Source organism: Phyllostomus hastatus, unplaced genomic scaffold (assembly GCF_019186645.2).
Source record: "Phyllostomus hastatus isolate PE091 unplaced genomic scaffold, TTU_PhHast_1.1 phas_scaffold_385, whole genome shotgun sequence".
NCBI lineage: Eukaryota > Metazoa > Chordata > Mammalia > Chiroptera > Phyllostomidae > Phyllostomus > Phyllostomus hastatus.
The window spans coordinates 15,607,494-15,623,548 of record NW_025334026.1 but is presented as its reverse complement, the minus strand read 5'-3'; the positions used below and the strand labels follow the sequence as shown (position 1 = coordinate 15,623,548).

At 55.2% G+C, this 16,055-nt stretch overlaps 1 protein-coding gene across 2 annotated transcripts; it reads right to left on the bottom strand.

Moving 5' to 3' along the window:
* Positions 1–421: 421 nt before the first annotated feature.
* Positions 422–15,779, bottom strand: LOC123806358 (TSC22 domain family protein 4). 2 transcript variants are annotated; one of them, XM_045819443.1, is made up of 5 exons: positions 15,133–15,779; positions 13,651–14,693; positions 11,195–11,361; positions 6,057–6,105; positions 4,949–5,633 (listed from the first exon to the last, which is right to left on the bottom strand). In XM_045819443.1, exons 2-5 carry the CDS (start codon positions 14,410–14,412, stop codon positions 5,424–5,426), a joined length of 1,188 nt encoding a protein of 395 aa, XP_045675399.1. In that variant the 5' UTR covers positions 14,413–14,693; positions 15,133–15,779; the 3' UTR covers positions 4,949–5,423. The 2 variants fall into 2 exon arrangements, with proteins under 2 accessions (XP_045675400.1, XP_045675399.1); XM_045819444.1 differs by lacking the exons at positions 4,949–5,633; positions 6,057–6,105; positions 11,195–11,361; positions 13,651–14,693; positions 15,133–15,779 and adding exons at positions 422–882; positions 3,100–3,435; positions 3,674–4,084.
* Between the last annotated feature and the right edge of the window lie 276 nt (positions 15,780–16,055).

Genomic DNA, 16,055 nt, shown 5'->3' with positions numbered 1-16,055 from the left:
GATGCAGGCAGCTTACAGGGAGATCTCTGTAGGTCCTTGGACAAGTCCCATAACCTTGGCAACAGTCTCTAGGATTTCGAGGGAGAACAGGCTCAGGACCTGGCATACAACGTGTCCTTAGTAAACAGATACTATTGCTATCTTTGCTGGCCTGGTAGAGTTGCCAAAAGCAGTTCAGCCCCTAAGTGTGTGTGGGCCCAGGACCAGGACTGTTGATTCACTCTGCCCCACACACTCCCACCAGCACACACACCCAAGAGGCCCAGGGGTTACTCCTGAACATGTTTGGTCCAGCAACTCAGGTGCTCCTCTCTCCCACCCATAACCCTCATTGCATCTGACCACCCACGAGCACACTCCACACATACTCACAAATATCTGAGATTTATTTCCCAACATTTTTTGGGAATGTTGTGTTCGTTTTCTGGTTTTTGTTGTTTTTTTGTTTTTTGTTTTTGTTTTTTTTTTACAAATCGAATAAAAGGAATGAAGGGGAGAAGTGGTATCCCAGGCCCCTGGGCTCCTGATGAGAGGTGACAGTATGCAAATGTCTCCTCACCCACAAACTCCTGGCCTGCTGCCCTAACCTCTCCTATCAACCTTACCTAAGAGTGAGGTGAGGGCTTTTGGAAGATGTGGGGTTCCCCCCTAGAGGGGACTCTGGGCATTTTGTTTTGGGCCCTGAACTGGGTCCGGCTGAGGGCAAGTGTGGGCACAGATGTGGCGCTGTCTGCACTTCTCTTGTCTGCGGGCCAGCTGCCGCAGTTGTTTCCGGATGGCCCACAGCACCAGATACACTTCACGCAGCATCTCAGCTTCTGGTGACTGCAGAGGGGACCCAGTCCTCACTTGGGAAGGAACTGAGGTAGAACTCACAGATGACTGAAAGAGAAAGATTTGTACATGTAAACAGCTTGGTCTATGGAGAAACCGCTGGTAGAAGCACCTGCAGATATATAGCAAAGGCTTTTAATTCCACCTCCTTCATCAGGCCTCAGCTCAGGCACTGCCTCCTCCAGGAGCTCTTCCAGGCTCCATTAGGTGTTCGTCTCTACCCTTGTGTTTGCCCCATCATACCACGTTTCAACACTATTTGTTCTGAGGACTCATCTATTTTCGACACTAGGATGCAAGCTCCTGGAAGACTGGGATCATGTCTGACCCACCTTTGAGTCCCCACTAGTGTTTCATGGAAAGTGGGTTTAAATGGAGAAGGACCTCTGTCTCCAGCCCAGAGATCCCTTCTGCCCTCCATGTCTGTATAGCCCACTGCCTCCTAGACATCTCCCTGCAGATGTTCTATTGACATTTCAACTCATCTTGTCCCAATGCCTAAACTCATCATCTCCTCCCCAAAGTATGCCCTTACTCCTTCATTCTCCCCGCTGTGAATGGCTCCAGCCTGCTGTCTATCTCTCTCAACCCCCTCACCATCTTCCAGTCAACCACTTGGTACAATTCTACCCCTTAAATATCACTCCACTCCATGTTCTACCTGATGCCTCTCCTTCAGTCCAGAACATCCTTCTCTCTTAGCCTGCACTGTAATGTCTCCGAAAGGTCTTCCTCCCTTTCCTCTTGCCCCTTCTGACCTCCCCTCCACAGGGCAGCCAAGTAAATTTTAAGTTAATGCTGCAATCCTTCACTCAAGGCCAAAGTAACTTGACTTGATTTGGTAGTGATCTACACATTACCCTTTTATAAATTAAGTTTTTGACTTTGAGATAATTGTAGCTTCACATGCAGTTTGAGAAACAATAGAGTTCCTATATACCTTTTACCCAGTAGTAGTACCCCCCAATAGTAAAATCTTGCAAAATATCATAATCAGGATATTGACATTGACACAATCCACTGATATGATCCACATTTCCCCAGTTTTACTTGTACTGTGTGTGTGTTGGATGCTACCCAATTTTGTATCATATGTGCAGCTCATGTATCCAACTCCCATAATCAAGACGATAAAGGAGATTCTCGTCACACAAGGACTCCTCATGTTGTCTTTTATAACAAACCCACCTCCCTCACCCCACCCCTGTTGCCCCTGGCAACCACTAAACCACTAATCAGTTCTCCATTTCTACAATTTTGGTGTTTCAAGAATGGTATATCATGTACGTGGAATGACACAGCATATAACCTTTTGGGATTGGTTGCTTTCATCAGCATAATTCCCTTGAAAGTCATGTAAGTTGTTATGTGTGTCAATAGTTTGTTCCTTGTTCTGGCTGAGTGGTATTCCATGGTACGGATATATCACAGATTAACCATTCACCCACTGAAGCACATTTGGATTGGTTTTGGCTATTATCAATAAAGCTACTATAAACTTTCACATACAGATTTTTTGTGTGAACATAAAATTTCATTCATTCATCAGGATAAATGCCCAAGAATACAACTGCTGGGTCATATGATAATTGCATGTTCAGTTTTACAGGAAACTACCAAAATGTTTTCCACAGTGGCTGTACCGTATTACATTCCCACCAGCAATGTAGGAGTGCAGGTGAGCTTTCTAAATCAAAATCTGATTGTATCACTCTGCTCAAATGTCTGCAAGGGCTCCTACTGCTCTTAGGGTCAAATTCAAACTGCACAACTGCCCACCCCCTGCCTTGTACTAGCTGGCCCTCAGCCCCAGGATCACTTTCCTCTGACCCAAACACCCTGGCACAGCCCTCCAAACATCTCGTCCTTCCTTCGTGAAAACTCCTTCCACTCCCTCCACTTTCCTCTAACCGCCTCCACCCTGCCTCAATACTTCCAATCTGAGCTTCACTCTCTCTTCTGTTAGGAAGACTGTCCTTGACTTCCTAGGACTGGATGAGATGCCCTTCCCCTGGGCTCCCACAGGCGCCAGTGCCTCTCATGTCACATCTCTACGGCACTGAGTCAACAATGCCTATGATCTTGTCTGTAGTCCCCTTAGTCTGGGTAGAGCTTGTTCACTATGTACCCTCAGAGCCAACCTCAGCACCTGGCACTTAACAGAGGCGCAGGAAATACATGTTTAATGAATGGAGGGAGGAATGAGTCCTTGGAGGGTGGGGAGAGTGGGAGGGTTTGGGGGGACAGGGGAGATATGGTACTGACCTTCCAGCTGCACATCTGCCATCCGGACTGGAGAGCTGACACTACGATCGTGGAAACAGACTTGACAGCCGTGAAGGGCAGCTGCAGCAGGGACCGGGACCGGCCCCGGCCCCCACGGTCCAGCTCCACCTTCGCCCCATCTGTTGTCTTGGCCAATGTGCAGGGATCAGCCACCATGGGGAGCACTTCCATCTTGGAAACCTTAGCCTCTTTGAGGGACTCCACCAACTTCAAAGTCTCATCCACGTTGGGAAACTTCTCCAACTTCAATGCATTTTTCTTGGAGTCAGGGTGTTCCAACATGGTTGACTTAGTTTTCTGTTTCCAAAATAAAACCTAACAACCAAGAAGGGAGAGGAAGGATAGGAGAGAGGGCCAGAGTAGAGACAACAGTCAGAAGGGAAGTCATAGAAGGGATGGGATAGTGTGTGTCCTGGACTCCTCCCTGTCTGCCTTACCCCTCATCTCCTCCTTCCCTGTCTAGTTTGGCCACAGGAAGCCAGAACGGAAGGGAGGCCAGGTAGAGGCCTCCTCCCCAGCATGGTATGAGGAAGGGTCAGTTTCTGAAACTCACCCAGGAAGTAATCTTTTGCCAAACCCATCGGAAGAACCTCATGACTACAACCATTTCTCCTAATACATGAGTCCCAAGTAGGAGGCAAAACCAGCATTGAGCGGGTGGTGTGGGAGGACAAGCTTCAGGCCAGTGGCTGCCACGCAGGGGTCTCGCAGGAACTTCAAGTGCAGCAGTAAAGAAAGAAATAGAGAATCTAGGGGGCAAACTCCCCCTGATGACTCATCCTAGGCCTTTCCTCCCCTCCCTGGGACAGGGAGAGGAGTTGAAGAGGATGAGAACCCAGAGTAAGGGAAAGTTCTAGTCCATTGTGAGAGCCTACCTGGCCCTGACCCCAACCCCCGAGGCCCTTCCAGAACCCCTGAGCCAATCCCTGCACCCTCAGCCCTCCCTCACCCAGAGACAAGGGAAACTAACATTTATGGAGCGCCCGTTACTCACGGGGCATTTCCTGTATATGATGTCCTATAATTTTCACAGCAGCCCTCACGTAGGTATCATCGTCAGTGCCATCTTTACCCACAAGGAAGCTGGGATTCAGAAAAACCAAAGAACCTGCCCAAGGTCATAAATCTAGGGAGCTATAGGGCAGGGGGTCCAACCCAGGTCAGCCTCCAGTATTCAGCTCTCCACAGCTGTCCTTTCTAGTCTGGGGACAGGGTCCTCCTGAGGCTCAGGCTGCTGGTTTCCCCTTTCCCCACTAGATGGGGTCCTTCTTCCTACCTGCCTCTTTTGCCTGGGACAGCAGCCCGGCTGAGGCTGTCTGGGAGGGGCCTGCTCACCCACAGGGCCCTGTCCTCAGCCAGCTGGGGGTGGAAGCCACGGAGACGGGCCAGGCCAGCCAGGCCTGGCGAGGGCACCGTGTGCCCGGGAAGCCTGGCCCACACCCAGGGCTGAGACAAGGGGCCCATTCAGGGCCCCCTGCCCCACCCCCAAGCAGCTACCCGGATCCAGCCCGCAGAGGGGACACACTGGGAAGCTAGGGGTGGATCCTGCACAATTACCAAAGGCCTCATTGTTTGCCTGTGCCCCCCCATCACGTGGGCAGATGGCCCCCTCCCCCCTCCCTCCCTCTGCCTTGCCTTGCCTGCCCCTTCCCAGGACCTGGCAGGCCACTGGCTCCCTTTCCCAAATCTCTTTTGACCACTCGGAGCCACATTAAACCTCCCCAGTTTGGGCGAGATCTCTAGGGAAGCCCACAGTCTCAGTCCTTCTCCCACAGTGGAAATTGCTGGTGCAGGCCCCCAGTCTGGACACAAGCAACAAGAGGTCAACTTCAGATTCAAGTTTCTTCGGATTTTTTTAATTATAATTATTATTTTAATAACAACCTGAATCCCAGAACTTCCAAATGCTGGCCATACTCCCTCCCCTGGACAGAGAAGAGGGAGCACTTCCAGGGAACAAGGTGAAGACAGGGTGCCTTGCCAGGAAGCCTCCAACACCCCCAAACAATCTACTGCTGGAGGGTCCTAAACACTGACACCTAGGGAGGGAGAAGGGAGCTCCATCGAACACCCTGTCCAGAAGTCTTCCCTCCTCCATCAAAGCCTGGGCATGCCCCAGCCCAGTCCCTGGTCAGTATGGGGAGATGGAGGAAGGGTGGGGGGACAGGCCAACTCTGAGCCTTCAATTCCCATCCCCAGGGATCAGGGGGAATTAAAGCTGCATAGGAAGAGGGGGCAGGCAGCTGGCACAAGGCCTGGCAGCTGTGGCAACCCCCAAAGGCACATTGTGAGGGAAGGGAGGCTCAGACGGAGGGCCCATTGGGTGCGGGGGGCCCAAGCCTCGGGACCCCCGAGGAAGGCAGCTGGGCCAGCTGTTCAGGGCTGGCCAGAGCACGCAGCAGTCCATTCTCCTGCTCCAGCGCAGCATTCCGCTCAGCCAGGTCCCGGATCTGCTCCTTCAGCACCTCCACCTCCTCCCGGACCGCAAACATGAGATGGGACTTCACCAGGTCCTGGGAGACAGGTAAAGCATCAGAGGTCCCAGGCCATCCCAACCTCGTTGCTTGCCCAGTACCTTGCAGGAATGGGTATGAGAGATCTCCCTGCTTCCAGATAATGAGGGACCACTGGGGAAGAAGCAAAGCAGGAGGATGGAGGCAGGGCAGGGGAAGAGACCAGACAGAGGCAAGGTCAGGGCTCAAAGATATAGAGGCCAGGAGCAGGCCCAGAGACCAAGGGAAGTTAAGGGTTCAGGTGGAGACCAGAGGGGTGGAGGACCCAAGGGAACCCAGCTGGGAGTGGGTGGAGGAGCTGGGAGTCAGTGTTCCCCAATAATGAGGACAGCAGGGGTGGAGCAGCAGGCCAGCTAACAGAGGCAGAGCCTGGGCATCAGTACATGGGCAGGGACCTCCTGGGGCCAAGGTGGCTTTTCTTACCATGGCTTGCTCGATCTTGTTGTCAATGCCAACGAGGCTTCCGGAGCCACTAGAGAGACACAGGGAGATGAGAGGTGAGGAGGAGGAACAGGTGCCAAGCCAGGTGTCTGGACACCACAGCCAGCTGCCTTCCAGGTGTTTCTCAGAGCAGGCTCTGGCCTCCACAAGCCCCATTGCTGCAGCCTCCCGCCCACACCCCAGCCTGTACCTGTGACAGTAGAGAATCAGGGAGAGGAGCGTTTTGTCCATCCCCCGGCGGGGTGGGGGCCTCTGCCCAGGGCCCCCTAAGCCCCGGTGGGGTGGGGGTCCAGATGCCCCCCGAATGGGGGATGCTCCTCGAGGGGAGCAAGGAGAGGAAACACAGCCCCTTTTCTGAGGCGGCCCCGGAGCCATCCCTACCACTCGGGTCTCAAATGATGACACCAGGGATTTGACAGAGATTCCTGGCTGGGCCATCCCCGAGGGGCAAGGGTCCCCAGGCCCTCCCCAAAGGGAGAGGGCTATATTAGGACTGCCTGGGGGGCTCAGAGCCCCCCGGGTAGAACAGGGTCTGGCTGGTACCAGGCAGCCAGAGAGAAGACAGTACCCAGGGGGTGCTGGTCCGAGAGATATACACCAACCCCCAGGGCAAAGCCTGACTGCTATTGGCTCCTCAGGGACACGGGGACCCCCCTCCCACTGGCTTTGTGGTGGGCGGGAATTCCCAGACTCAGTCAGTGCCAGTGTCCCCTTCTCACTCTGGCACCAATCCCAGAGCAGAGGGGAGGGGTCTGGCTGAGGGATGTCAGCTGGTAGGCCTGGCTGGGGAAAGGCTGTGGTGCCAGAGACCTAGGTCCGGGAAGGAATGAAGGCTGAGGGACAGCCTGGCCCTGCGAGGCCTCTCCCTGCCTCTGACTCCATCCTGCCCCCTCTGGTCTAATGCCAGCCTCCCTCAAGGCCTCAGTTCCTCTCAGCTGGAATGGGGGAAGCAGTGCTTGATGTGCTTGTGGTCTCCCTTGGACTCTAAGGAACCCCTCCTTCTAACATAAAGTTCACATCATGGGTCACCCCTGGTGACTGGCCAGAGGGTCCCCCACTTCCCATGGTGAGGACCAAGAGGAATGGGAAAGGTTACCATGACAACAGAACAGAGCCCAGAGCCCTGAAAGACAATTACAGCCAACGGTCCTGGGTCTGGGATATGGGGTCTTGAAGCAGCAAAGGCTTGAGGAGAGATGGTAAGGTGAAGTTGGAGGTGGGACACTGGGAATAGGAGCAGAGGCCTTTTGAAGACCCCTGGGAACAGGAGACAGGGATGGGGAAGAGTAGGTCTGGCTGCCGTTATGTTAAGTGACCACCAGAGGTCGACACAGGCCAGCCACAACGATCTGCAGGGCCAGGATCTGGTTCCCAGACCTAGACTCCCTCCGGTTAGTCTTTGCAGGACCAGGGCCTGAACCGGCCTTTTTGCCCTGCACTATCCCGCATGGGTCCCTCTCCCCACCACTCAAGCCCCAGGTTCCTGTGTCATACCATGGCTCACAACCTACCCCTGTCCAGTTTCTGTCTCAGCTGCTTCGGTCCCCTCAGCCCCAGGGCCAGCCCTCCAGCGTGACCCCGTGCTGCACAATCACCAGTTCTATCCTGCTGCACCCCCCGCCCCCCCCCCCCGTTTCCCCCTCTCTCAGAGTAGGTGTCCCCAACATCTACATTCTACACCCTTGTGCTCAATTGTCAAGTCTTGTCTGCTGGCTGTCAGTTCCAACTTGCTTTCCTGCAGTGGGGGTGATTAGCACTCATTTCAAGGTGACCCTTGAATGAGGCCCTGCAGCCAGGAAGGGAGCACGAGGGAGCTTGGAATTTTCCATTTCCCATCCAAGCTCTGGGTGCAGAAGGCACTGACAGGAGGGTAACCAATGGGGTAACCAGGCCTGAGAGAGCAAGCAGCACAGGGTGGGGTAGGGGAAGGACACCTGGAACTCTTGGAATTGGAGGAAAGAGAACAAGTTTAAGAGTAGAAGCAGGCGGGCCAGCTGGAGAGTCAAAGCAGCTTTCAATCTATTTCAATCTGAGACACCTGGGTGGAGGCTAGCCACCGCAGAACCCCTCCCCCTCCATTCCCACTCCCCCTCCCCACACATAAACAGACACAAGAGGGGTAGGTTCACAGGAATAGGAACCCTGGCCTTGCTTGGCAGACACTCGGGTAAAGTTGCCAAGTTGTTGATTCTTGCCAGAAATAAAGGAATACTACAATAATAAACATTTGTTGGCTGAGAGATGACTATCTCCCATTTGCCTCGTGCTAGAGAGTTTTTGATAGCATTTTCCACTGTCACATCCCAATATTAACACTTCAAGGGACGAAGACTCTGGCTGGCAACTCAAGCCCTCTCAGAACTCTGAGGCACTGTGCTGGAAATTCCTGGGCAAGATCAGGAGCCGGAAATTTGGGGTTGGCTGAGTGAGATAGCTCTCACCACAAGCCCAAAAGGTGACTTTGTATGAATTAGAACAAAATATCCCCTTCTTCAAGACACTTATTGCCATCTTCTGGTGTCAACAGTGACTTCAAATGTGTGTGATGCTCCCCTGGAGTTGCGCAAGGCACAACATGCACAACTGGGGACTCTGGGTCTGCAGGACTCTTGGGACGTGGGGCAGGGACAGCCCTAGAGTTGGTCTTCCTTTCTGAAGGTCAAATGAAACAGTCACAAAATGAGGATCAGATGAAGGAGCTGGAGATCTGGGAGAGGTAGATTCTGATCCTGGGGACAAGGGCCAGCCCTGCTCCCTTGCTGTGTTCTAAGGAGCCCCAGGGGCTGGGCCTGGGGCCAATAAAGTGGCATCCGGCTGCCCTGTCCACACTCCCTCCCGGATCTGTGGTGTCTTTGGGGTGGGGCCCAGCCAGGAGGTGGGAAGGATGGCTCTTTGCCCAGCTTGGGAGAGCTGTTCCTGCCTCTGTTCTGGAACGGGCACCCTAGAGATGGCTGCCTCCCTCTCCTCTTGGGACACAGGCATCCAGTAGGAAGGTGGAGAGAATGTGGCTTTGGTGTCAGACACAGGTTCTGATTGCAGTCCTGCCACTTACTAGATGGGTGACCTGGGGCTAGTTGCTAAAACCCTCTTCCTGTAAGTCTCAGTTTCTTCAAGTGGGTATCATAGAGTTCCTTTTAGGATTATATGACATAAAATGTAGCATGTGACCCAAAGGAGACACTGGATATAAATGTACCTTTTCTTTCCTCAGTTCCGAGTATTCAGTCCTCAAAATGCTTGGATCCCCAGTGCTGGCCATCCACCCACCCACCCCATCCACCCATCCACCTATGCAATTATTCAAGCACCTCCCAACTGCCAGGCCCTGTTGAGGGTTCGAAGGTTCTTGCAACCCAGCAGCATGTGAGCAGTCTGAATTCACCAGCCACCCTGTTCTCCCTTCCCCAGACTCAGGAAGTTGGTCAGACATCCTCAATTCATCTGGGATCCAGGCACTTAACACCCCAATACATTTTCCATCTCAAAAGGGAGGTCCCATGCCACTTGAACTCCATTCTCCTGCCAGCTTCAGGCACACCAGAGAGGTGAAGTAGGGGCTATACACCCCATTCCAGGGGACCAAAGGGGGGCCCAACCCAAACCCGCTGGCCCAGCAGGGTGGAGCACAAGGGGCTGGGCTGGGCCAGAGCCCCAGAGGCTTGCAGTGGAACAGGGTAAAGTGGAAGCTGGGAGCTGGACCGGTCAGACTGGGGTGTGTGTGGGGGGGGTGGAACAGAGGGCAGGAGGGAGGGGACAAGTCAAAAGAATAGAGCTCAGGAGGCTTCTGGAGGCAGAACTCTCTAAGGGAAAGCAGAAGGTTGGGCTCTGAAATCAACAGGGGTGGAGGAGGGGCAGGGAGCCCTAATGCCAGGTTACTTCCTAAGTGGGAGGAGGAGAGGGTGGGAAGAGCTGAGAATAGCAGCGTTGGGGGCAGGTGACTCTTCAGGCCCTGGCCGACCTCACACCTCACACATTCCTGAGAGCAGAGCTCAGACGGGAGCTCAGACAGCACTCTGCCCACACACACTCTGTCCCTCACTCTCCAGGGTCTCCACCAGGCCCCTCACCCTCCATCCCATCCACCAGTTCACGGCTATCCCTTCTCTTTCCTCTTTGGCTCCTGGCTCTCTTAAGGCCTTGGTCCTTTTTCTTTGGTGGGGCTCAGTCCCTGATTCTGGGGCTTGGTCCCACATGACGGGAAGGCGGAAGAATGAACCCCTCAGCACCCACTCACTCACCGCTAAGCCCCGCCCCTCAGTCCCCTAAACCGGAAGTCCCTCCCCCAAAAGCCTCAAACAGGAAGTCCCACTCCTCCCTCCAAAATAAAAGTTATGACTCCCTAGCCTTTCTCCTGGGTTCCTATCAGTCTACCGCCAGAAGGGAGCAGCCTGGCTATCTGACTCACAATTTCGTTCCTCCCTTTTCGGCTTGCTGACGTTCCTATGTTCAAACCTGGCCCTCAAAGCAGGAAGTTCTGCCCACCGTGCCACGGAACTAAACATGCCACTGAAAAGAATGGGGCTTTCTCCCTCGACAGGGCAAACCCAAGCAAGATCTGCTCTCCTGCGCCTTCCCTGCACACCGCAGCCATCCTCTCTGTGGCTTTGACTTCGTCAAGGGGAGGACTCAGCCCTGGGTGTTCCTAGCACAGAGGACAGAACCTTAAGGACCTGCTTTCTCAGTACCCTAGGACCCTAAAATAGTCCACATGGACTTTAAGGATGTGACTGCTAAGGACAGGAGTTCTGATCCCCTCTGTCGGACGAGTGAGATGGGAATTGGGAAGATACTGACTCCCTATTCTCATCTCCAGCATATATTCCAGTAAGTTCGTAGGGTTGGCCAGATGATTGCTAAATCCGCAAGAGCTCTGGAATTTAACAATGACTCCCTTCAAATTCTAAAAGAGTACTATGATTGACAATCCTAAGCCAAGGAGTCCACCCAGCTCTCTCTAGAGAGGCAGTGGGTCCCAAATCAACTTTGCCTAGTATGTTATGCCCAGGCCAGGTTTCTCTGTTTCAGAGATCCTCTCCAAGTTCAATTTGGGTGAAGGACAAATACCAGGCAGTTTCATGTGACTATCCCAGGTGTTGGGTTTGGAGGTGGAGGCCACCTACCTATCATCATCGCTGTCCAGGTGGCCACTGATGGCCAACATGGAGCGGGCCAGGCTGAGGCTCTGGGCTGCTGCTGCTCCAAAGGGGTCTGGAGACTTGTGAACCAGACTGGCATCAGGGAAGAAATAGAGGGCCGGGGAGCTGGGACGAGAGTCGAGTGGGGGCACCTAGAGGCATAGAGATAGGAACTGTCATGTCAAGTGAGAGAAAGGAATGAACCACTTTACAACCAGGGGGTGTTTCCTCTCTCTCCACCTTTCCCCACACCCCCCTATCCCTGCTGTCTTCTGAGGACCCAGGAGTCCTGCCCTTGCAACCCCTATCTTCCCTAGGACTAGGAAAAGCAGTGGGCAGGCACTAGAAGCAAGGAAATGGAGCCCATCCTGAGGACTGGGTGAGTGGCTTCCAAAAAGTGGTTCACAAGGTATCTAGAGGGGCTCTGATCTGCACACTTGCACCCTGCCACCAACTGAGCCAGGACCCCTAATCAGAGGCTGCTCAGAGAGTGTCCACCTTCTGTCATCTGACTTCTTAAAGCAACTTCAATGTCACTTCCTCAGAGAGGCATTTCCCCATCATTCAGCTAGTAAATTCCACTGAACTGTTTTTTTAAAGAATACCTAACATTATCTGAAATTAAAGTATTTTTGCCTCTCCACTGCTAGAAGGTAAGCTCCAGAGGGCAAAGCTTAGTTTGTTCAATAGCTATTTGTAGAATGAATGAATCCTCAGAAACTGGTCCTCTTCCTTCCCACCCACCCTATCCCCCACCCCCCACTCTACCCATTCCACCTTCTCCTCTCAAACTTCTCTGGAGTCAGGTGATAGTTCTGCTCCTGCTCTCTGGCTCCGGGGTGGAGGTGGGGGTGGGGGAAAGCAGGTTCCAGAGATGGGGGAGGCGGGGCCTGGGCAGAGACAGCCCAACAGGCACTGGGGGAGGCTGCAAAAGGGCGGGGGCCACAGGAACAAGACGCCTCTGTGAGGCCCCAAGAGGCCCCAGCTTCTCGGAAAAGCCATGAACAGACAGTCCAGGGTACTTGGAGGGACACAACAGGGGAATGATGTCCAGGTGATGCCCCCGGCCCACCTCCTGGCCCCTGTTAGAAGCAACTGAAAGAGAAGATGCATGGGAGAAGTGTAGGAAAAAGATTAACTTTGGAAGCAGCAGCACAGATGCATGCACACAGGAAGGGATCAAGACCTGAGAGAGGGCAAGGGGGCTGGGGTCCCTGAAAAGAGAGGCACAGGGTCTGCAGGCCCAAGGAAAGTTCAGGCAAGGCTTAAGGACAGAGAGAGCAGAGGTGGGGGTAGAGGGTCTTGCTTTGGGAGAGTGTGTGGGGAGTGGGGAAGGGACCAGCAAAGGAAACAGCATCGTCTCCCCTGAGGTAGGAACTGAATGAAAGACCTCAAGAAAAGTAGTGGGGGGTGGCATGAGATATGTGAGCTTGAGGCCATGAGGGAGTGGGGGGAGCCGGTCCTGGCCGGTCCTGACAGGGCCCAGACATCCAGTCTCAGGTTATTTTTATACTGTGGTTTGTGCCCAAGGCCAGGATGGGTAAAGTTCCCATCCTCACACTCCCTGTCTTTTCTCCTGCAACCCAAGGTGTTATTTTCTCCTCCAGGACAGAAACATTCAATCGCCACATCCCTGGCTGCCCACTCCCCACCCCAGAGACCCAGGCATCCTGCCCCCCAGCCCAGACTTGTTCCCCTTTTGGAGACAGAAAGCAGAAAGAGCAAAGGATTTAACTCTTTCTCTGCTGCTTTCCGCCTCTCTCCCACTCCACGATGGCCAACCCCCGTTGAACCTGGAGAGGCCCAGATGCAGGGAGCTGAGACAACAAACCAGCAAGCCCCACTCCCCCATCCTTGTAATGGGTCCCCTCTAGCACCAAATTCCTCAATTTCTCAGATAAATCTGGCTTAGGACAAAGCTAGACAGGTGGCTAGGTAGTGGAAAGAAAGAAGCTCCCCACCTTGGAGATGGGGCTGCAAAGGAGAAACAGCAAAATGCCTACTTTTTGCTCCTCCCCCAACCCTGGCAGCTCCTCTCCCAGAGGCCAAACACCCTGCCTGCGGCCTCCACCCTCAATGCCTGAAGGGTGAGACCAAGACAGAAGGTGAAGGCCACACTGAGGAGGGCACATCTCTGTGATGGAGAGAGAGGACTGGCTATGTGGAGATTGAGACTTGGGCCAAAGGCAACAAATAAAAGGCCAAAGAGAGAGAAAGGTGTAGAATGTGGGGAAGAGGGAGCCTGAGAGAGAAAACAAAGGCTGCGTGAGGAGTAAGAAAGGAACTCCAAGTGAGATGGCAGGAAGGAAAAAGGGGCTATCTGATCTGATGCACAGTTGATGATGGAGCAGGAGAGGTCAGTATGGAAGTGGAGGCCAAGGCCAACATGTGCAAGCACAACCCCTCAGGTATCTCCCCCCAACCTGGAACCCAGCTCTTACCTGCCCCATCTCCTCTGGAGCAACCAACTCCATCCTCAGCCGCAGGGCTCCATCCTTAGTCCGGGACAGTGGAGGAGTCCCAGCTGCTGAGCCCCCTGCCTCCACTTCCACCCTCAGGGAGGACAGGGGTGTGGCAGCTCGGGATGTGCCCGCGCTATCCCCAACCCCAGGCTCTGGGAGGCACTGCTGGGGTGGGGAAGCTGACAGAGGGGGTGTTTCCACCTTGGCCTTGCCAGGCACTGCCAGCTGGCCCAGCCCCCCAGTGAAGGAGCGAGCCTGGGGTCCAGGGGAGGTGGGAGGTGGGAGAAGCCAGGAGGTGGGACCCTGAGACAGGCCTGGCTGTGGGGTATGGGTGCCCAGGCCCAAGCTGGCCAGCTCCAACCTGGAATCCAAAGATCTGCCCCCAGTGCCCCCTGAGGCCCCACGAATCCCTTCCAGGAGCCGGCCAAAGCTAGGGGGCTCCAGGTCTCTCTCGTAAACATCCACACATGTCCAACGGCCACGGCGATAAGGCTCTCCCAGGCCCTGTGGCAGCTTCACCACCCGGAAACGGGAGGCAGGGGCCCCAGGCGGAGGGGAACCGTTCCGGGGGGTGCCCTTACCCCCTGGCTCGGGGTTGGGCTCCCCATTGGGCAGGCGGGGTAGCGGCCCAGTGGGGACCGGCAGGGCAGGGGAATCTGGACCTCCAGGGCTCCCTGGGCCCTCATAATCCGTGGTAACGCTGGTGATTTGGAAACTACTCTTCTTCTTGCCCCCACTCATGGTCCCTGGGGCTCAGGATGGGGCCAAAGTGGGCGGAGGAAGGGGCAGTACTGGCTCTTCGAAGGGACTCAGGCACCCCTGGAACAGGGGAGCCACATGGCAGGGACATCAGGGCCCCTGGGGACATCTGGGTCCGACATGGCAGGAGGGCCTGGTAGGAACTGGGGGTGCCTGGGTGGTGAAGGGAGAAAAGGGTAGGGGAGGCGGCGAGAGGGGGGAGCAGGGGCAGGTTTTTCCTGCTGCTTTCTGTCGCTGACGAACTCCAGAGCTGAGTTTGCAAACTAGAAAAAGAGTGAGAGAGTGTGTGTGTGAGAAAGCAGTGGGCAGGCCACCTCCGGGTCTTCCTCTCTGAGTAGAAGAATCGGGGAGGAAGGGGAAACCACCAGACACCCAGAGACAAAGAGACAGAGATGACAGAGACCAGAGAAGAGGGTGCAGTCAGAGTGGGCGCAGGGAGCAGGAAGAGGCAGTCCAGACCCAAAGCTGGGCATTTCTCGCCTGGGATTCAAACTCACGGGGCTCCAAGTCGTCCCAAGAGCAAAGGGCTCCAAGGCCTGGGTGAACGGAGGTGAAGCACCTCCTCGGCCCGCCCGGGCTACCGGGAGGCCTCTTCTGGTACTCAAGCCCCCTCCCCCCGCCCCCGCCCCGCACCCCAGCTCCCCCATCCCAGGGGCAGGCCCTGCCCGCCACCACAGCGCCCCGCCCAGCCCAGCGCCTTACCTCTTGGCCTCAGCCAACAAGTTGGACCGGGGGTCCCCGCCGCCTAAGATGTCGGGTTGTCCTTGCCCTGGGGCCTCTTGGCCCCAGCAGCGCGAGGGGCACAGGCGGCAATCAAAGTCTGTTCAGCCCTCTTCGGGGGCCGCACCTCACTCCGTAAGGCATCCCCGTGGAAAGTTTGCGCTCCGGAAAAGAAGGAACCCCCGCCTCCCTGGTGGAGCCCAGGCGCGGCCTCTGGAGCCCCAAGCGTCTCCGGGCTGATGCGGGAGAGGGCGGCTCAGCCCCCTGATCCTCTAGGTGGAGGCGCTTCGGTGGCTCGGTCTCCCAAGTCTCTCTTCCCTCGTGGCACCAATGGGTCTCTCCGCTGCTCAGCTCCTTTTGGTTCTGTCTCACTGTCTCTCCCTTTCTGGGCTGTTGACAACCCCCACACCAGGAAGTCCTGCCTCCTCGAGCCTGCTGACTGCTCCTCTCCTACTCCTCCTTCCCCTCTTCCTCCCCTTCCTCCGCCCTCTCTCCCTCCTGGGGCTCCCGGCCAGCTGGCGCGGGGCCAGGACTGCCACTGCCGCTGCTGGTGCCGCAGCAGTTGCCGCTGCCGCCGCCGCTGCTGCTTCTGGGACTCGAACCAAGCTCCTTTAACCCCACACCTGCTGGGCCCAAGCCCAGCTCTTCCTCGGAGGGAGGGGCTGTGGAGGGCGGAGGGAAGGGGGAGGAGCCTGCAGAGCGGCCCGGGATTCCCTTACTTGTAGGCACTTGCTGGCTGCCATTGGCCTGCAGACACGCAGAAGAGTGGGAAGGAACTGACCAGGAGACCTACTGGTACCTGCCACCCCATAAACACTCAGTAAATGTTATAGAGCTGCTAGAGCTGTTATTGTCGTATCTTCACTGGTTTTCACAGTCACTGTATGAGGAAGGTATTGTTATTC

Excerpts from the sequence above, each read along its gene's own strand:
- LOC123806358 (XM_045819443.1), bottom strand. The coding sequence starts at position 14,412 with ATGAGTGGGGGCAAGAAGAAGAGTAGTTTCCAAATCACCAGCGTTACC. Across the intron at positions 6,106-11,194 it reads CTGGACAGCGATGATGATAG|TGGCTCCGGAAGCCTCGTTG; the intron begins GTAGGTGGCCTC and ends GTGTCTCTCTAG. Across the intron at positions 5,634-6,056 it reads ACAAGATCGAGCAAGCCATG|GACCTGGTGAAGTCCCATCT; the intron begins GTAAGAAAAGCC and ends CCTGTCTCCCAG.